The sequence below is a fragment of the Rissa tridactyla genome, chromosome 10, assembly GCF_028500815.1.
Source record: "Rissa tridactyla isolate bRisTri1 chromosome 10, bRisTri1.patW.cur.20221130, whole genome shotgun sequence".
NCBI lineage: Eukaryota > Metazoa > Chordata > Aves > Charadriiformes > Laridae > Rissa > Rissa tridactyla.
This window is the reverse complement of record NC_071475.1, coordinates 10685792-10706536: the sequence shown is the minus strand read 5'-3', so window position 1 is coordinate 10706536 and position 20745 is coordinate 10685792. Positions and strand designations below refer to the sequence as shown.

At 47.4% G+C, this 20745-nt stretch overlaps 1 protein-coding gene across 3 annotated transcripts in view; it reads left to right on the top strand.

The window, feature by feature from the left end:
• FRMD4B (FERM domain containing 4B) overlaps positions 1–20745 on the top strand; it is a 135957-nt gene that overhangs the window by 35009 nt on the left and 80203 nt on the right. The window contains exon 1 of one of the 3 annotated variants that reach the window (XM_054216191.1): positions 2629–2645. The exons of 1 other annotated variant lie outside the window; for it this stretch is intronic. Coding sequence is in view for 1 of the 2 variants with exons in the window: in XM_054216188.1 (XP_054072163.1) it covers positions 16220–16381 (162 nt within the window). In the remaining variant the exon portion in view is untranslated. Of the gene's footprint in view, positions 1–2628; positions 2646–15838; positions 16382–20745 lie in introns of those variants that run through there. One more of the 3 variants, XM_054216188.1, reaches the window with a different exon arrangement.

Genomic DNA, 20745 nt, shown 5'->3' with positions numbered 1-20745 from the left:
AGAGCCCTTGCTGGGGCTGTACCCTGTCTTCCCCCCAGTCATGCTGCCCCCTGGGACAGGCAGCTGGCATCCATTGGTGCCAATTATGCCATTCCTGCTCTGGGAAAGGTTTTGCTCTGTTTCCAGAGATACTTCAGGGTGGTCTTTTTTTTTTTTAATCCTGTATTTCTCTGGCTTGTTTGCATATTGTGCTGATCGTGGTGGGTACGAGTGTGGGGAGGGTTGAAACTGGTGCAAGTCCTGTCTGGCAGCTACCATCATCATTGTGGTCACTAGGATTCAAAATACAATTATTAAGGCATGGTTGGCAAATCCCTGGGGGGCTGCCCAGGCAGTGTGTTGGGCAGTTCCCCCAGGCTTGAGTTTTACATGTGGGGGTCCCCAAAACTGTAGCCAATGTGTGCTGCAGCCCACCAAGGAGAAGAGCCAGAGAAAGAAGATCATCTCAGCAGTGTTGGGTGGTTTTAGTGCTAGAGCTGCCCTCTCTGAAGAGCAGGTGTGTAGGTGCAGGAGGGGCATCACGGCAAAATTCACCCGGGAGGTGAATTGGATGGATTCCCCGCATGAGAGCGGGCTTGAAACAGGCGCCGGTGCCCTGGGCTGTTGAAATACCGGTCCTGCAGCAGCAAACTGCTGCTGCTTTGAGGAGCTGCTCGTAGGGGATACCTGGAGGTGCAGGGGGAAGGATTGGGTAAGCAGGGTTAGAAGAGCTTAGTCAGGATGTTTGTTTAAAGGATCTGCTTCAGCCTGACTCCTGTAATTAGGTAACAAGTATATTTCTGTTCCTTGGAAACACTTCATTAATCTAATGGAGGGAAGGATTATGCAGAGATGAACTTAAAAGATGTTAAGCAAGGTTGGGTTTGCATCTGGAATGAACTAAGGCATGCAGCAGTTGTAGCTGCTGGAAAGGGGGGGCACCAGGAACACTATCAGGGAGCCGTGCTGCAGTCCAATCTGTGCACCAGTGTCTTGGCAATACATACCTGATTTTATCTGCAGGCAGTTTGCTATTAGCAGGCTCGAACAACGAGAAGGTTGTTCTGTGTGACTGTAAAAAATTTGGAAAAATTTACCCCTTTAGGATGCATGAGACTTTTGTAAGGGAAAATTGATGCCCTGTCTTTACTGTAGTATCCCAGCAAAGGGACTGGATAAAAGGCAGTGATGAAATCCATATACCATAGTAGAAAGCGAGGATTAAGCAAAGGCAGAATTACAGGTATGAGTTGATAAAGCCTTCTCCTAGCAAAGCAGTCCAATAGCATGCTAGAGCTGTGCTCACATGGAGATGCTTTAAGGTACTTTAAATCCTGAATGTTGCATTATCCAAGCTGAGTGTTCTGGACTCTGTAGGCAAGCCAGCAGCTCCTTTTGGGGGGGGCTGACTTTACATGCATCCTCTAGGGACACCCGGTGAAGTGGATGGATCTCTCCCCGAATAGCAACAGTTCCCTACTAGAAAGTGGTGGTGGCTGAAATACAGCAAAGCACAAACACTAACAGGGCTGTGATGATGAAGAATGAGACGTCTAATACCTCGATTTCTCCCTAGGAACTCATTTGGTTGGGGGAAACGAGGAAAGGTGGCCTGAGGTCTGAGCTTCTTGAGCGGAGCTGAAGCCTGAGCGTGTTTCCAGGGGGAGTCCTGCAGCCGTGAGCAGGCTGGGTCCTCTGCTCACTGGTGCTGAATGCAGCCAGGCTGGTACCGGATCAGCCTTTCCCTCGGCACAGAACAAAGGCAGCCAGTTACTGTATGCTTCGGTGCATTTGTATGGCACATCCCGTATGCAACAAAACAGCTACTGAAACTTGCAACCGTGGGAATTGAAATATTTAAGGCATAAGAAGGGTGTCATGGGTTGTATTTCTAGGTCAGATGAAACTTTCTTGAAACATTCATGGATTCTCTCCTTTACTTCCGTGGGAAGTTAAGAGATGAGGGCTGGTCATTTGTAAAGTGTTGCTGGTTGTCTTGACTCCTTAGAACCTCAGTGATAGATGAGGCTGGAGGGGAGAGAAGTGGAAATAGGACCCCCTCATTTCTGACTCCGAACAGTAAAACTAGGGCTGTAGAAGAGGAGGTTCATATATGTAAAACAATCTGGGAGAAGGAAGAGCTTGTTTTATTACAGTTCTGTCACTGAAGTTCTAACTTCTGTTTTGTTGTTATTTCGGTCATCAAATATCCCCTTGGAAAATGGTTAGGTGAAAGTCTTAAATCCTATGAAACCACTTTCTTTTTTTTTTCCTTTCTTTCCAAACCGGGGCAGGAGCAAACACATGACTTAAACACCTCCTGTGCCGAGCTGGCCTTCAGCGTAGACAGCAACAGGCTGAACCAGTTTGCTCATTGCTTTGTCTCCTGACAGGCGCTCTCTTGTCCCGGACGCCTTGGGAGGTGCTTGGTCTCTTCTCCCAGCGCTGCAGGAATTCCCCTGCCTCCAGCCACCAGCTCGGGCGCCGCGGTGTGTGGCCAGCAGCCTTCAACTGGTGGCAGCCCACGGAGGAGGCTTTGCAGAAGATCCGAGCTGAGCTTGGGGGACTGGATGCAGAGTTAAGGAGAGGTTTTTATGGCGTGTGGCAGAGGGTGAGGTGGGCAAGCAGCTTTCGGCTCCGGAACGTACCTGTCTCCTGAGTCTCAGGTGAGAGAAACTTGTTTTGAGTTGTGAAGTTGAGTTGCTTGAGCCTAGGAGAGTGTTATTGCCTTTTGAGTTGGGGGCGTGTGTTCCCGTGGTTGGAGATGCTCCTGGGAGCTCGGATCAGAAGTGACTGAGCACAAACGCTATGCGAAAGCTTCTCCCAAGCTCACTTTCTGTGGGTGCTGCCAGCAGCAGACCCGCTCCTGGTGTAGTTCCTGATGCCAGCCTGGCTGGTGGGTCAGGCATTCATTTAGACACAATGCCTACCATGGATTTCGAGGGGATGGAGGCTTGACTACGTGGGGACGCTCTCCTTCCTTGGGCTGGGTGCTGGAACCTGTACCAAGGACTTCACAGCCTGAAAGCATTGGCAGCTGCAGCAGCAGCCAGCACTGCCCCAGGCTGTGGTGGGCTTTGCTGGCCTTGCTCTGAGCTGCTCTGCAGGCAGAAGAGCAGGAATTTGGGGCAAATCAGGGGTTTGGGTTTTGCTCCTTCGCTTGCCAGCTCTGACCTTTAGCAATAGCTTTGTACGCAGCTGAGGGAGCAGCAGGATGGGGCCGGCACCCACCAAAACCCCCTGGGGATGGTCACCTTCACGCCTGCTCTGTACTGAGCTCCCTGGTGCTTTGGTTACTATGCAAGGTCTGCTGGAGACGGATAGATGCAAGAAGTTGGAAGCTCCCTGATTAACGGCTGAGACTTTCATGTGTGCTTGTGTACAAGTCCCTTAAATTTCAATTTAAAGATGTGGAAATGTTGGCTGCCTTTCTCCTTCCCCTTCATGTGTCATAATGGAAAAACTTGCAGCAACCATCAGAATATTTAGAAATGAAATTGCTGATATAAATGTGCTCTGGCATAAGGCACAAGCAGCTGGAAAATGTGCTTTCTCCCGCAGTATTTTAAGGATGGGTAGCATCATCAAGGGCTATTCATTCGAGCTGGCACTGTGAGCCTATATTGTATGTCAGAAAATGAATGATCTGTCCCTACCCTTCAGTAGGGTATATCCCAAATGGGGTATATCCCAAATGTGCAGTCAGCAGGTGACAGATCCCTTGCTTTGGTGACAGGCATTCTGCCCGTCAGCTCAGCCGTACCTCGAAAGGGATATGCGAGTAAATCCCTGCTACGGTAGCTGGCAGCAAGCATATTGAGGAACAGATGGTGCTGTGCTACAATTTTACCTGCTGTAAGGCCAATGCATAATTTAGCAATAGAGAAACATGAATTGTATTCCAGTGGCTGCTGCGTTCTTGTGGGGTTTCTTTATTTGATTTCACAATCAGCAGGAGAAAGTGGTAAAGGATATTATATGTAACTTTTTTCTCACTCCCAAAGGATTTGGAAATGTAGCATCCACTAGATTTGTTTTTGAATCCCTGAATTTATTTTCCCCTTGCCATTTCTACGCAAGTCCTAGGAATGAGTTTTGTGCTGTGATGTGTGTGCTGAGGGAGCTCATTGCCTCTGTGGGGAAGGGGCAGATGCCCCTGTATCCTGCCAAGGACAGTTAATGCTACAGGTGGGCAGGGATGGAAAGAACAAGGCTGTGTAGGGGAGGGACAGTCTGTGCTGTGTTCCTGCCTCAGAGCTGTGCCCCTACTGAGAGATGTTATTCTCTCTACAGGCAGCCTATGGTATGTTGGAGCCCCTTTCAGCCTACAGCTGTGCTTTCTCTACTCATCAAGACCCTAATCCTGGAGTTTTTTCCCACCCTAAAGCTACTGCCTGTCTCCTGGCAGTTCCTCCAAATTCTTCCTCCCTTCCCCCCCTTCCCGTGGCCCAAATATCCTTGTTTGCCTCCCTGAAGGATGAAAACTATGTTTAGGATGTAGAGGGCAAGAGGCATACAGTAACTTCAGCTTTGGTGGATGCTGAAGATGGGGCAGGACCTGCTGAGCCACCCAATATCCCGCAGTGTGTGGTGTCCCACACTGTGAGGGGCAGGTGCATGTGAGGAGAAGGAAGTTTGGCCCCTCTGTTCCTTGTGTGGTGTTTCAAAACTTGAGAAACAGGTATATGGGTCAGGAGGTAATGCAACGGGGGTGTAGCAGGGCCAGGTCAGCAGTAGCTGGGAGTCCTCCTTCTTCCTCCTGATGTGCTACCGGAGGAAGAGGAGGACTGGGTGCTCTGTTTTCCCTGGGTTTGATGTCCGCTGTCCCCTTCCCTTCCAACCACATGTGCAGGATGGGGGCAGGGTTCCTGGGAAATGTCCTCCAGGAGTAGCTGGGCAGGATGGCATGACCTGCTGAAAAAGGCAAGCAAAGGGCTTTTTGTGCTACAGTTTTGCCCATTAATATGAATGAGAATAGCAGCTATTTATTTTTTAAAAAAAAAAAGTCAATTTGATCCTCTGACCACAGAAAGGGCCTAATATGAGCGCTCCAGCTCTGTTTCCAAGCATCCTCTTCCTGCTCCAAATGGCTTCCTTTCCCTGGCTAAGCTCTCATGTCCTCTCCAAGGAGGATGGGGAAAAATGCATTATAATTTTGCAGTCTTGGCAGATGAGGAATCACGCCCATGAAAACAAATACCCGTTAATTAGGACCATGAAATGCTCACAGCACTGATAATGGCGAGGGCAGTTTGCAAGCCTACTTTATATCCCAAAAGGGGAAAAAAAAAAAAAAAGAGAATTTTTCTTTTAGGAAGCCATTTCAGCCACTCCTATCCATCCATTTAAAAGTTTCTCTGCCAACAGGTACTGCTCAGTTACTGCGTTGTTTCCATTTGAAGTATGAGGGGGAGACTGAAGTTATTGCCTGGGATAATTGTTAACAAATGCTGAATTCTCATTTGTGCCCATTATAGCACGAGTAACTTTTTTAAACTTACAAATGGTCTCTGATTGACCCCCATCGGGGAATTTATGTTGTTGCAGGACAGCCAGAAGAGAGATGAGGAAACTGTGGGGAGCCTGGCTGGGGTAAAGCCCTGCTCCCAGTGTGTCTGCTTGGCTTCCCTGCACTGCCAAGGCGACTAGGGAAAAGTTTAAGGGGGTTAAACAGAACAAAATGCTGGATCCAAACTATATTGCAAAGCTTTTCTCTTTTTTTTTTTTTTTTTTTTGTTGAAGATGAGTTTTAACAGTCTGTGCTATTAAGAGCCCTTTGGTAAAGTCCTCTCTCCCTTTATGCCATTGCCTCTCCCCTCTTATTCTTCCCAGTAAGCTACAAAGCAAGTTCTGGGGTAACCCACCCATCTGCACCCGTGTCCTCACCCTCTGCCTATACCAGGATAAGGGGCTGCACAGCTTTACCTGTGGGATCTGGCCACAGCTGTGATGGCAAGTGGGGACCTGGGATGGGTGAGAACCCCGGTGCTGTGCCATGCTCATGTCTGGTGGGGGGCGGTGAGAAGGGAGTGAGATGTGGGGAAACCTCACCTGGCTCTGTGTCCTGCACCCTGCTTTCTGCAGGGGTGAGGTCCTGCCTTCCTGCTTTGAAGAGGCTGACTCGGCAGCTGGGGCCACAGCCACCCTGTCCATCCCTCCATCCCTTCCGCGTTTCCCTCCCTGCTTCCTTTTTCATTGTTTGTGTTTTTTCTGATGTTTCCTGATGTCACTGCTCCCACCCCAGGGGCATCTGATACAGCTGCTGCTGGCGTCAGGCCTTTCTCTTGGTGCTTTTTTTTTTTTTTAAAAAGGGAAGGAAAATTGGACCAGGACTCCTTGCTCTTGTTCTTGGAGGGGCTCTGCTCAGCTTGAATGCATAAAATACATGTTGTCTTAACTTGGACCGTCTTTCTTGGCAAGAGGAACTTTCATTTTCTGTAGCGTCAGTCCAGATTTCTTCTCCAAATACTGAAAGCTTCAGGCCAAATACAAGGGTGGCAGCTGGGGGAGGACTGACCTGTGTGGTGGCCTCAGAAGGCACTTCATGAAGTACAGATCAGAGGTATGGTTCAGACTTTTGGTGCAGAGACAGATCTTGTGGGCCCCAGCTACGTGGGTGATTGATTCATGACCCGTCTGTGTTCCTGTATTCCTGGGGATGGGTAGAAAAAAAATACCTATTTCAAAATATAGTTATGTTTTTAAATATAAATAATTTTGGATGGCTTCAGTAGTTCATGATTGCAGAATGCCTCCTGAGGCCAAGGAGAGGAGAATTGAGCAATGGCAGAAGGAGCTGTGGGACGTGGTGAAGAGTCCCCTGCTGGGGGTCAGTGTGTTGGTGGGGCAGCACGTGGAGCTCTCATGGCATGCCCGGCCCTGCTGCGAGCCTATTGAGCGCAGTTTGAGTCTTTCCGTTGACTTAAATGGGCTTTGGATCAAGCCCATGCCATGCTGTTTGTTTATTTTTGGGAGCCTTTTGAGGATAAAAGCACCCTTTTAATGGCTGCTCTTTCTCCTCCTTCGGTTCAGTGGCTCCTTGTGCCCTGCAGCCCCATGCAGTTGGACGCACACCTATTTTCTGAAGGGCCAGCAGCTCGTGTGGTTTGGAAAGCTTGATTTTAGTCTTACTCACAGCAATGTTTAGTGCCCTGTATAAGCATCGTGGCCCCTCTGTGGGGAAATGCTACGAGCTCCTTGACTTTTTTCCTCTTCCATGGTCAAACACTCAGCACTGAGACTCACCTTCAAGAAATAACACACTAATGCCAGAGCTCATCTGCTCTAACAACAAACCATACGGATTTGCCTCCTCTCAAATTCTAGATGGTTATTCCCCATTTATTTGCTCAGAGCTGACAAATGTGCGCTGTACAGGTACTTTGTTAGTAAAATGAGGCACTAATTGCTGTAGCAAGAGATGATACACTGTGAAATAATGGTTTTTTGCTTTCTAGCTCAAGAAGCATAGCGCAGTAGACCTGCATTCTCAGACAACATCACTCCATAGCACTGAGAGTGTTGGCAACTTATTTTATAGGTTTACAGTACCAATTCCTTTTTGCCTCTTCTATTTACTGCTGCTGTCTCTTTCCACTGGTTTGCGATTCTCCCTCTGCAAAATCTGGCTGGGAAAATGCATTGCTCTGCCTTGAAAGGCTCTGAACTGAACTCATCCATGGCAGGTAGAAAAAGACCTGTTGACTTCTGATTGTGCTGGATCAAGCCCTAAATCAAAATAGCAGCAGAACCATTCTCTTGAGCATGCCAGAGCAGTGGGACTGGATGCTGGTGGTCCGGTCTGGGGGAGATGAGGTGAGTCCTGTGGCCCTGGGAGAGCATCAGCAGCTTGTGCCATGCTCCTGCCCTCATCCCTGCTGACCTCTGCCAACCAGCACAGAGGACGTGGGTCATGGTTACTTTAAACGTGCATTTTGATGAAAAGCTTGTATCATTATTGGTACTCTGGTGTGCCGCATACCCAACGGACACACAGAAATGAATCCTGCTCTGCTGGGTTTATGGTCTGAAACTGAGGGTAGGAAGAAGCACAAAGGCATCCAAGATGGTCTTTTGGTTCATGTTTGATAGGATGCAGTGCTCTAAACTCTGTCATCTGAGCATGTATATAGGGAAGGACAAGTCCTTTCCAGGGCTATGCGTGACCCATAAAGTCTAATCAAGGGCAGAGCATTGCCCTGAGTCATGATTTTTCTGGAGGCTACAGCATCCTGGGTTACTCATCCTGAGAGAATGAATGCACTGAGGATATAATTATAATAGTTAGACATCATTTATTCTCACTCTTTAAAAGATTCTTGTCAGGAGACTGATAGGTTTGGGTTGTTATTTTTGTCTTCGTGGCCATATATATCATGTGAAATGCTGAAACTTTACTAGCTCATTTATGCTTTCTCTTACAGCGTTGTAGATCTCTACCCCGTATTTAGGTTATGTAGTAATTCTACCCCATTTGCCATAGATTAACGAGGCTATAAAATAATCATAAAGCTGGGGCAGCCCTGGATTTTCACGCTCCTCACATATTTATATCTACCATGAAATACGTCATCTAAATGTGGTTACCTGACTTATTCAGTATCCCTTTAATACTCCTTGCCGACTCAAAATGCAGGGGACGCTGCCCCATTTTTGGCCACGACAGCAGTAGGGCGATGGCAGCATCCATCGTGGAGCAGTGCCTCAGGGCCCGAGGGAAGCTGGGTGGGTTTGGTAGCTGTCAGGGAATGCAGTGCCCGTCCGAGTGACCAAGAAACCTTCCCACTGCTGCTGGGGCTGTGGGAAGCACAGGACAAACCGGTGGGGCTGGATGTGTCACCCTGTGTGGAACTCCAGCCCCTTAGTCCTCCAGACTTTGAACCTGCCACTCCTGTGATAAGACCCCGAAGCATTTCATGGCTCCAGTAAGGCGATGGACAGGAAGAGTGACATCCACTAAAACACAAGCCAGAGGCATGTGGCGTTGCTCTGAGCTGCTGGGAAGCTGCTGCAGCCAGGGCGAGGTGGGAGGTGGAAGAGATTGTGCTGACCCACCTGAATATTTGGGCGTGTGAGTTGGAAATTTTGTCAGAATTGGTGTGTCAGTTCACAGAAGCTATTATAATTTTGCCTCCAAAATTAGTGTTTTGTGCACTTTGTTACACTCCTGCCAGTTTGGTGGAGGTAGAGGCATGAGACCGCTGAGAGTGCAGGTGTAGAGGAAAATGTGAGTTTGTCCCTTCCTATCATTTATTTTCTTGGCGTGTGACAGCTCTGTCCCTTCATTCTGCAGGGTCTCAGCCCCTCTTCTGCGGGTGGAGGCTCCTTGTCCCCTCTCAGGCTTGGGGACCATCTCCATGGGCTGGTGGTTGGGTCAGGAGACATGGGCACAGTCTGCATGTGAGCGAGAGTGACCTGCTATGGGGCTGGGTAGGAGGACGGCAAAATCAGCAGCTTAGAGAGAAATCGCTTTTCCTGCTGCAGCTTCCAAAGGCAGCCACGGCCTCTCCTCTGTGCCATCACTTCCCATGGGTGCTGCCCAGAGAGATGGCCCAGAGGCGGAGGTCGGGGGTGCCTCCCTCTCGCCAGGGCCTGGCCTGGCATCGGGCTGGCACGGCGTGAATCATTTCCTCGAGCAGTACTGTCACCACCCCGGTTACAGTGCGGCTCTGGGCGAAGCCCTCTCTGGGGAAGGAGGGAGGAGGAGGTGGTGGTGTCACTTTCTCTGCAGCTCTAAGGATGCCCCAGGTTTCCACCCTGTGCTCATTTGATCTCTTCTTTCCTCCAGATGTGACTTGGGAGTAGCACCAAGTGCAGGATGATTTCCCACGTCTTCAGTGGTGACTCCTCTCCTGGTGAAGCTTTCCCCAAAAAGGAAGCCCTTCCCACAAAGCAGAGAAGAGGAGGGTGGTTCTCCAGGTTCCTGCCCAGTCCTGGAGTGGGGAAGGCAGCATCCCACAATGTCCTGACCCACTGTGCAGTGTCCCTGGGGCAGGTCTCCATGCCTGGAGAGCTGCAGACACTGGTGCTGGTGGCTGAGTAGATGGCAACCTTCCTGTTGGGAACCCAGCCTGCCATCACCCAGGCTGCTGAGAAAGGGCATAAAAATGCAGTTTGTCTGAAAGCATTTGCAGGCACTATGTGTGTGATAGAAACAAATCCTCTTTCAGGTGGAAATAACTTTTTTAATGTTTTTTCATCCTTCTTTACCCAGAAGTCTGGGGAGTGGTTTCCCTCATCATGTATCTTTTCTGTGCAAACCGACTTTCTGGGGCTGTAGACTTCTACTGACTTAGAAATATGTATGCATAAAAATTTAAATACAGTTTGTATATGGGTATATGTTAAATAGTGACACGCCTTAGAAGTCGTGCTCACTGCTGCCAAATTGTATATAAGCTTCTTGAGCTACATCCTCACCTGATTATATGCGTATGGACGTGTGAGGTTTCACTGAAGTCAGTGGAGCTGGGCCAAATTACACCCCTGATGCACCGACCATAAGCTACTGGAGGAACTAGATCTGTGTTATTAAAACTGGGTGACATGTTCTGATGGCATGGTACAAAAGATGATAAACCCTGACTTGTGAAACTGGAGCATATGCTACTTGTTTTGAACCTGACCTGATTTTGGAGTTCGAGGTATAGCAGGTAGGGAAGTTTGCTGTTCGAGGAATCAGACTGCAAGCTGCTTAATCATTTATAAAGCTAAAAGGCAGTGGCACTTCTGAAGTGAAGCGCTAATTAGTTTACTATGGGATACAGACTGCAGGAAATTCATGTTTCTGGCACAGCGGCTCTTCGTCTTTAAAAGTGTGTTTATTTGTCATGGCATTATGTTTATATCATTAGTGTAGAGCAATATATGTACAGCCTGAGCTCTCAGAGGGGAGGAAAAAAGGCAGTACCTCATTTAGAAGTATGTAAAGCTGCTGTTAAAGGAGCTTATTAGAGGCTGTGCCTCACCCAGAGAGGAGAGCAGTAGGTACCAAAGCCTCCCTCTGCAACTGGGGATCATTTTCGGTGTAGCTGTGGTTTTCAGATACATCAGTCACTTGACTTAGGTGCAGTTCAGTGGCCAAAAGCTGGGAATCCAAATTCCTGGTGTAGCACCTGATGAGAGGTCCGAATACCTACATCAGATGCTGTTATTAGCCTTAAAAGAGGGTGACATGATCCTTCATGCAGATTTCATTTGCTTTCTAAATCAAGGTTTGATAACATGAGTGGTGGTAGATAAATCTTTGTGGAACTGTAGACTTATTTCTGAGAGGCCTCCAAAATTCATGACAATATAAAGGATTAAAGTAGATTAATTAAGAATATCTTGTGGTTTGTTTTTTTTCAATAATCTCAAAGAACGAAATTGGTTTGCAAACACCTCTTACCAGCAGTTGAATCTTGCTTCAAAAGCTCTTGGTCAGGACAGGTTGGATTACAGACTTATCCTATGCACCAGTGCTGCTTTTTAAGCATCTTATGTAGTGAGAGGTTACAACATCAAAGAGAGGGCACCCAATGACTATATTTCACTTTATCTTTATTAAGTTGGTAATTAAGGCCCAGAGTGTAGCAAAAACGATTTTTGAAAAGTCACTTCATCTTTATTTGGGGTTAATTGCATTAATGCTCCCAGCTTGACGGGCTTGTTTCATGACAAGAATTTTTAAAAAAAAAAACGTTAGGGAGATATGCAGCTTCAGCATTGTCTGAGAAAGGCCTAATTCCCAAGTAATCCTGTTGTTCATGCTTATGAAAACTCCTAAAAATCAGCACCTTTGGGCATTTTTGGAAATGTATTTTTAAAAGCAGTGTCATAATGCGCTGTTGGCTTGTAACTGGAGCAAAATGGGAAAGTTTTGATGAAAATCAAACACATGGATTTGTGCAGAAAGGAGAACCATGACTGGATGTAGGTGGTGAGATGGGACTGCAGCTGGTTTTTGGTGGACAGTGTTGGTACCACAGTGCTCTGGGTCCAAGCATGGACCTCAATGATGCTTATCCTTGCCCTGAGACCATCCCAGGGTATCGGGCCTTGAGGGTTTGAACCCTGGGAGTTGAAGTAACAGCAGATTTCAAAATAGCGATGTGTGCCATGAAACAGAACTGCTTCTCATAACCTTGTGAGGGCTGTCTTGGTGCTTTTTTGTTCTTCACTGAACTTTACTATTTGCTCAACAGAACGTTATGAAAATTGCTTGCAATCATGTGTAGTCAATATATGAGGACAAACTATGGATTAAAGTGTGTTTTAATGCACTGGTTGGGACAGACATCTGCTAGCCTGTATAATTAGGCATTTTGTGCAGCTGCACAATAACTCACCTTTTACTGTTGAAGGTTCAGAGACCAAAAATGATCAAAGCTTTAATTTTATTACCTGCCACTAGGGACTGTGTGTGTGTGTCCTTTTTCCTATATGTCTAATCAAAAGTTGTATCTAGGGGCAATACTGCTTTGTAGATATAGGGGAAGTTTGATGCTCTTGTCCTGTGGTCTCGCAGGTAGATGAATTCTCTATTCATGTGAACTTCACATGAGCTACTTTGAAAAGAAAAGCAGCAAGTCAGCTAAGCCTCGTGCCATTCACTTTGGCACAGAAGATAACATGCAAAGAAGCCTGAGAATCCACTTGGGATCACCTTTTCCTGTTATGTTGGTAGCAAACCTTTGTTCTCTTTTAATATTCATTATTCTGGAACTACAATCAATAATGTAAGGAAAAGTATGAATCTGCCACAGGTTGTCTACTGTCTTTTAAAGTGATGTTCTCCTTAGATTCCTGTTGCGGAGGCTTATCCCTTACTAGCAATGAATGCCCTGTTGTTCATATGGCTGTACATCAAATAGATTTGCAGTTAGCTGTCTCTCGTGTTCCCTTGAAAGTGGTACATACACCTACAAAGACCTTTTCTGAGATATCTGTCTTCTCCCTCTTTCCTCACAGAATAGATATGTGGATGCCACAGCCTTTGGAAACCGTCTGGATATCTTACTGACGTTCCCTTGCTGAATTTTGTGATCTCTGTTCTGACTCTAAGGAGTCCAGATATGATTTAGGTATTTCAAATTAACCCACTTGCAATCAGGTTCTGAAAGTGGAAGTCAATAAAAGACTGATTTAAATGGGTAATTCATTACTTATTAAAACACCAAAATTATTCTAAATAGCATTTAGCTTCTCTCTGTATCACAAACGCTTTGCTCTTTTTTTGTTCTGTGGGTGTTCAACAAATGCCCGAGGTTCAAGGGACCATGGTGTAACTACTGCCCTGCGTAACAGGGAAGGTGAATCCAGATGACATTTACTACTACTTTTATCACCTGCTTTGTCTGCAAAAGAGATGACAAGACGTGAAGCTTTTGTTCATGAGACTGGACTTGAAGTCCATGTACCCTAAGTAAAGATGGGGAAGAGGTTCTTGCCTTGCTCTAGCCTACACGTGGAGCTATAGCTTTACTGTAAGCGCATAAAGCCTACACAAGGTAATGGAAGTATTGATGGGTAAAGTGGTTGGGAGCAGTGAGGAGGGAGGGCCTGAGTGTACGTGTGGCTCTGCCTTCTGAGACGGAGCCATCCGAGGCCATCGCTCAGGCACGCGGTGACTTGTGAAGTATAAAGAGTAACTGCACAAAACAGTAAGTTCTAATTTAAAGATACCATGGGTCATAGACCAACTTAAAAAAAACCAACCAAACAAAAACAAACAAACAAAAACCAACCAAAAAAACCCCCAAAACCTTGTGATGTGTTAAAGGAGAAAATCCTCATTGTTAATTTTTGTAGTCTAATTAGGTGATAAGGAACACAAAAAGGCACTGAGAGAGCATGAACATTTAAACTTTCCGTAGTGGGTGGGTTGGATTTTCCTGGCGCAGGACAGGGCCGTTCCCTGCCCTGTTTCTTTAACTACAAAGCTCCTTTTCTTTTCTTTCAGAAGTGGAACTTGAAAATTGGATTTTCTTTTTTTATCTCAGTGTTTAAATTTGGATATGACTTGACCATAACGCACAGATGCCATTGGAGGTTTTCTTGGCTGGTTGCTCTCCAAAGTGGTGTTATCTGAGGGAACGGCAATTACCCGCTGCCAAGCCTGGCGCTGGTACTGGCTTAGGTTATTGCAGTAACTCTCTCTAGATATTTGGCACTGCGTTCTCCTGGTGGAAAGCAAACTTTTTGCATTTTGTGTGTTCATGTTGACGTTAAAGTCCTCTAAGCACAGAACAGTGATGATGGGTAGCATTGGAGGAGGAGGAAGACGCCCTCCTTGTGGCCACAGGCTCTAAGACAGCATTCAAATGGGGGGGGGAAAAAACTCCTGGGGTGGGTATATGGATGCTGGATTTCAATTGCAGACCCCGAGTCTTTACTTGCCTCTTGTTATAACAAGCTGGACCTCTCTCTGCAGCAGCTTACTTTGTAACAGCTTCTAATAATGTTTGAAATATTGTTGTCTTTTTTTTTTCCCCTGTGTGAAAGCAAGTCTTGGAGAGAACTAAACTCCCTGGCAGCAGCGTAGCCAGTAGATAGCAGCACCAAGAGGAGCAGAGCTGCGCTTGCTTTGTTATACGTAAAAGTGTGATGCTTGGAGACACACAGGTCTAAAGCCAGTCTAAAACAGGCAGTCATCTGTCTGCAGAGCTACATCACCCCAACTACAACACAGGGTTTGACTGTACATGACTGTAGGCTCTTGCAATTTGAAGAAGGCTGATTAATATGGAATGAAATGGGTTTTGTGAATACTTGTGCTGTGCTACGAGCATGTCGGGTGTCTCCCTCCCATGAAGAGCACTTGGAACAGCACGACTGCAACTCTGGTGCAGGGGCTGTTTGCAGACAGTGCCCTTGGGGAAGCAGTACCAGCACCACTGTAGGGTTTAGCTCTCCCATACAGCCTTTCTGCAAGCTGTTCCTGGTCCCTCTTCCTTCATTTCGTTGCACAAGAGAGAGTACTTTTACAGAGAGGTTGATCTTGCTGATGGTTTTATGCAAAAATCTGCTCCTTGAGGAGTTCCTTCCTTCTGCTCTGAGGAGTTCCTTCAGCAAGCTGTGGATGGTGGCATGTGGGGCCCCCCCGCAGCTTCTGTCCCAAAAAGCTTAGGAAATTTCAAATCCTCTGAGGGGTCTGAAAAAGATTAACTGCCCTTTGACTCCATCCATCCCTTAGCTTTTAATAGGAAAGAGTTTTAACAAATGAAAGGTGCGGCTTGCTGGCACTGACAGTTTAAGCCCCAGAAGGGCAGGGTGCTGCTTAATTTTATACTGACTATTGAGGCAAGGCTGGAGTCTCTTGTGGGCTATTATTTCAGTGTTTATTTGCTGTGGGCTGTTTGTGAAGAGCTCAGCTAGCACAGGCAGCTTTGTTTTTTCTCATGTAGCAAGTGCTGCATTAATGGACTTATGTTAGTTTAAGAGTACAGCAAAATCATCTATTTAGCAGGTGTTCAGCATTTAATCGGTACCATGCAACAACCAAGGGGGAGGTGTGGAGCAGAGAGATGGCTCTGTGCTGTGGGCATCCACTGTGGTGTCAGCTGTAAGAGAAGTTAGTGCATCTATTTCTGCAGGACTGTTCTGATCGGGGTGGTTTTATTTTTCTTTCCTTTCCTCCACTTGCTGGCTCACAGAGGTGCTTTTTCTTTAAAAAAAAAAAAAAAGGATTTCTAGTGTATAATTTGAACACAGGCTCAGCTGGGAGAAAACGATGACAGCTTTGTTCCCTGCCTGGCAGATAAGGAGGTGTCAGAGGCAGATAGTGCTGGGTATTTGGCGGGAGCTGTGTGCGAAGCGCCTGCCCGGCTCACCGATGTGCGGCGGCGATCAATGCTGCCCAGTGGCTTCCTGCTCCTCCTGTCGCCTCTAAATGGGGCTCTTGTCAGGGCATATGGCAAAAAGGGTTTAAAATTTAATTAGAAAACATCGTGGTAGCTACCGGAGCTTAACGGAGATTTCTATAAGCTGCTAAGAAGGACAAGGCTGCTGTGTGAGCTGCTGGTAGGGCTGAGCTACTGCAGCCGCTGGCTGGGCTGCAGGCGCCGGGACATGCCTGGGAATCTGCCCAGGAAGCGCCGTGAAAGAGGAGTTTGTTTGAAGGCTTGACCCTGGCTCTGTGCAACACCCCTGCCCTCTGCCTGCAGTATAAAGCCGGGCTGCCGTCATGCCAGGCATTTGAAGGAGGGAGGGAGAGCCAGCGGGAGCCAGCCGGGACGGGGATTTTGTTTTGGAGTAAGTCATGGCTTCGGTGTTCATGTGCGGGGTGGAGGATCTGCTCTTCAGCGGGAGCCGCTTCGTCTGGACGGTGACAGTGGCAGCACTGAGGAGGTGGTATGCTGCTCGGCTGCGGGCTTGCCGGCAAGCCCTGCGAGCGTGGTGCGGCCTCCGGGATGTCTACCAGGTAAAAAAAAACAAAACAAACCAACCTGGTATTTGCACCAGGTCTTCTTAGAAAAGCATGGTGCCACCCAACGGACACGTGCTTGCCCACCTGTGTGATGCCTCAGTGTGCACACCCCGGGTGAGGTGCCTGGGATGGGGGGAGGCGAGGGGCATCGTGCTGGAGCCACAGCTCACGCAGCCCTGTGTGAGGTGCGAAGGCTCCCGGCAGGTTTATGTTTGCTTTCAAACAGTCAGCACTGTGCATCTGTCTTAAATTCAGGGTTTGGGGGGAGATATTCTCTGTTAAATGTGTTTTATCAGCCAGTTTGCCTAAAACTGGTTTGGCAGCCGACTGCCCCCCGTATTGCAGGGAGCCCCTTTCGCTGCTGTCACCGAGCTCTCATTTGGGAGACAGAGCTCAGCTCTCAGCCTGCGCTGCCATCGGGCACTCAGAGCACAATGCTGCCATGTAGTTTTTTCCACTGTTAGTGTCACTGAATAGTAGCAGACTGTAACATGAGAGTATCTTGTGTCATAAAGGGGTTGCTATTTGCCGGGGGGGCTGTGAGTTTTAAAACAACTATTCGGAGACTCCTCTTTCTGCAGGCAAAAAAGTACAGCCCCGTACTTGCAGTTACTGTGGTATCCAGTTGCCGTTAGTATGATGTCACTCTTCTTGGTGTGTGTTTTTGCTGGCAGTTATTTATTTTTCTGTGTCTATTTATTTTTGTCCCACGTGTAAGCTTGTGCTGTGTGCCTGGTTGCAGTGTCAGTGTGCATGTTTGCTACATTATGTTGAATATTTCAAAGCTGCTTCTCCCCCCTCCCTGGTGCGTTGCAATACGGAGAATGACACAGCTCGTAGCAAACAGCTCTCCAGAACCATCAGGTTGTAATTTCCATGGGAAGGGCATGCTAAAAGGACATGTATGCCTATTTAATCCCAAAGGGATCTGTTGCTACTTAGCTTTAAGGTATGCTCAGGAGTTGGGAGAATAGCTTTATGTTGATAGAAGTGCTTCCATGTGCTCGCATGCATCTTGACATTTTGTAAGATGATGGATGTAAACATTTTGTGATATGCGACGTGTGCGTAACCTGTGGAGTAGGGATCATGCATAGTTAGGGAACGCAGGAGTACAGGCAACACTGCTCCATGTTTTCCCACCTTTACTGACCTGAAGAAATGTGGGATGCAGCTCCGGCTCCCTTCTTTCTCTGTAAGTAAAACCCAGCTACACCTGTACTGCGTGGGTGTTATTTCTGGAGTCTGTTCAAGTAAACGACATGGAGCTCAGGCTGCCTTCGCTCCCTGCTGCATCCCTATGGAGCATCCCCATCGCTCCAGGGCTGGGATAGTGGCTCAGTAAGGACCAGCTCTGACAACAGCTGTATTCAGCCTGTTCAGCTGCAATTCTCTGATGGTTGGCTTGAAGTGAAAAGAATTTTTTTTTTCCCCAAAAAACAAAGCGTGACTGTATCTCAGCCCAAACTTACTGTGTCCTAGTGGCTGTTGGTGGATTAATCTTTCTTGCCTTTATGAAAAGCATCACTGACTTGTGCCTAAAGTGGGGATGTGAAAATAGGTAAAAAGAGGGGATTTGGTCCTTCTGTCATTCTTCCAGATGGCTATTGAGCTTGGGGGTGGATGGGGAGTGCCCCTTTCCTGCTCCCCTCTGCCCACAGCTTGTCACAGCCAGACTGCGGGGGACACGCAGTGATCAACCTGTTGCTCCATGCGCATCGCCCTGGGGGTCATCCCTGGGAGACCAGGCAGCAACAAGGTGACTCTCACATTTTAATATCAGGAATTTCCTAGCGTGGTCACTTGGGGTGTATTAAAGAGAGATGGCTGAAAGAATGCCATGCAGCTCTTCCTTGGGTTGTGTAATACACTGCTTTTTTGTGCTGAAATCTTGGCTCTTTGCTGTGCAAACCACTGGTGGTATCCCAGCTGCATCCAGGGGGTGAGGGACTAAGCATGCAGCATTAAATGTCACCCATCTGTTTGGATATTAGAGCCCTGTAAGAGGTTGAATCAAGTATTATTTTTCTTTTCCATTTTTTTTAAACACTTAGAGCTATGGGAGCATCTAGAGGCGGTAGCTGGATGACACCTGCATGCAGAGATGTACTCTGAGCCTCGGGCTCTGTGGAGCAATACAGGAGCAAAACACCCAGTGCAGAGCTCTCCGTGGGGTTGTCTCTCTGAGGAGGTGGATGCTGCATTGTCTGTGGGACAATTTGGACATGAAATTTTGTGTCCTATCGCTACCATAGATCCTGCATTATCTTGGGCAAATTGTCTTCCTTCTCTGTGCCCCCGTTTTTGTCTGTAAAATGGATATAACAGCACTCTCCTACCTGCCAGGGATGCTATTTGTCATCTTAATATTTTTTACTGGGAAAAGTCCTGTAGTTGGTGTAGCCAGATGAAAGCATGCTTTTTGCCTTGTGTTCTTATTAATATTGGCATCTGGGCAGGTGCTTAACAAAGTCCTTTCCCACCTTGGCTTCATCAAGAATGTTCATATTTATGTAACTCCTTCATATTCTTATTCCAGGTGTGAAAAATAACACAGGTTGTGTGTATGAAGGCTCTCTTGACTAAACTTATGCTTTTGCCCTCTATGAGGACTCCCTGGGCTGTGCCTGGTGTAACAAACTAGGGAACAAGTCAGAGCTTTGTCACTGAGCTTAGCTGCAGGGACATGCAGGGAAGGGTGAGGTGACACTTGCACTGCTGGTCAGCCCCAGAGGCTTCAGTTTGCTTTCATCCGTATTTGGGGTTTATGTTGTTTTGTGGATCAGTGGCTATTTTCGGGCAAGTTGGACACTGCTAGCAGGTCTCTTTTTAATTGTCAGTACATTATTGTGGTGAAAGGAGAGACAGTAGGATTGCTTCTGTCACCACAGTAACAAACTTAACAGCCCGGGGAGGACTTCTTGGTCTGTCTTTTTTTGAATATAAAATGCTTGCTAGCCTCATGGGAAACCTGAGCTTCGGTCACAGCATGGAGAAGGCACTGACACCTTCATGCTTCTACGTAGGGCTCTCACCTGTGTCTTCTGAAGCTGGCAGGCACAGAGGTTCTCACACGGGCAGAGCCGCCTGCCCAGGGGAGGCTGAAATCCACTCTGCCAGTGTAAAGCCTTCACCTGCCTTAGCAGCTTTGCGCATGGAAAAACCCAACCAACAAGAACAAAGCAGCTTTTGTCAGTCACCTTCTGTTTAGCCTTCTTGTTTCTAACACGTGTGTGTGTGTGTGTAGGAAACACCTTCCAAGGTCTTACTGGCTGTTGTTTCACCCGGGCCCTGGTGCAGGGACTTCTGCCCCAGCTCAGGCGCCTCCCTGAGATGGTCTCTGCTCCAGAGTGCTTACCATCATCTGCCTCGTCTGCCAAAGAAGGGATGTTCTATTTGCCCAGAGCCTATTCATCTGGGGAAGTTTGTGAGCCACAGTGCTGATGGGGCATCCCGTTTCACTCTGAAATAACCTCTGAACCCATGCGAGTGGAGGAGAGTTGTACAGTATGTGGATTTATTGTCTCTGAGCGCTTGGGTTGTATGCCAGGCAACATTGTCTTGTCTGTGGCAGAGAGCATCTGAAAGCCTGTCCTAGAAAAAACAGACTTGCAGAGGCAGCTGATGGAAGAGCCGGCACAATCTTCTTTCTAACTGCAGCAAGTCAATACAAGCTAGTGCTGTTAGGGCTTGGAAGAAATCCCAGGTGAGAATTCAGCGTAGATGCCTTCATGCAAGGTACCCATTTCCTATGAGGGAAAGGAGCGAGGGCTGTATTTTGTTGTGGAGATCTGGCCTGCTGGCTGGGCTTTGGGGTCTTCCCAGAGTCATCCCCCTCCCCCCCCCCCCCCCAAATGCCCACAGTGGGCGTGTGTGGCCCTTCTGGGTGTCCTGATAGTTCTTCCTAAATAAAGCTTTTGGCAGGGCTCTCCACAAGCTGGTTTTATAGACCACCTGCCTTAAACCTAATTATAAAGCAGTAAAACAGAAAGTGAAATTTTCATATAAATGAGGTTAATAAGCAGCAGCACAGCCAAAAGCTTTCAGGATCAACATTTATCCTATGTTCAGTTACATGTGTCACCACATTGGGATGTCAACCCTACAAGGCTCTGGTGCCTGTCTTCCCCGAGGTCTGAATACCAATTTTCACCTATACATCCCACATCAGTCATTCCTCATCACCCCCTATGCTTTTAAGCATGAAAGAAACATTGCATCAAAGTCTATTTGATCATGCAGCTAATTTTTTGTAAACTAAAAACTGGTCAAGTGAACGCCTTAGTGTCAGGGCTAAAGTGCATGTCAGTCTGCTCACTGCAAAGGGGAAAAGAGAAACCAGGCAAACCATCCCCCAA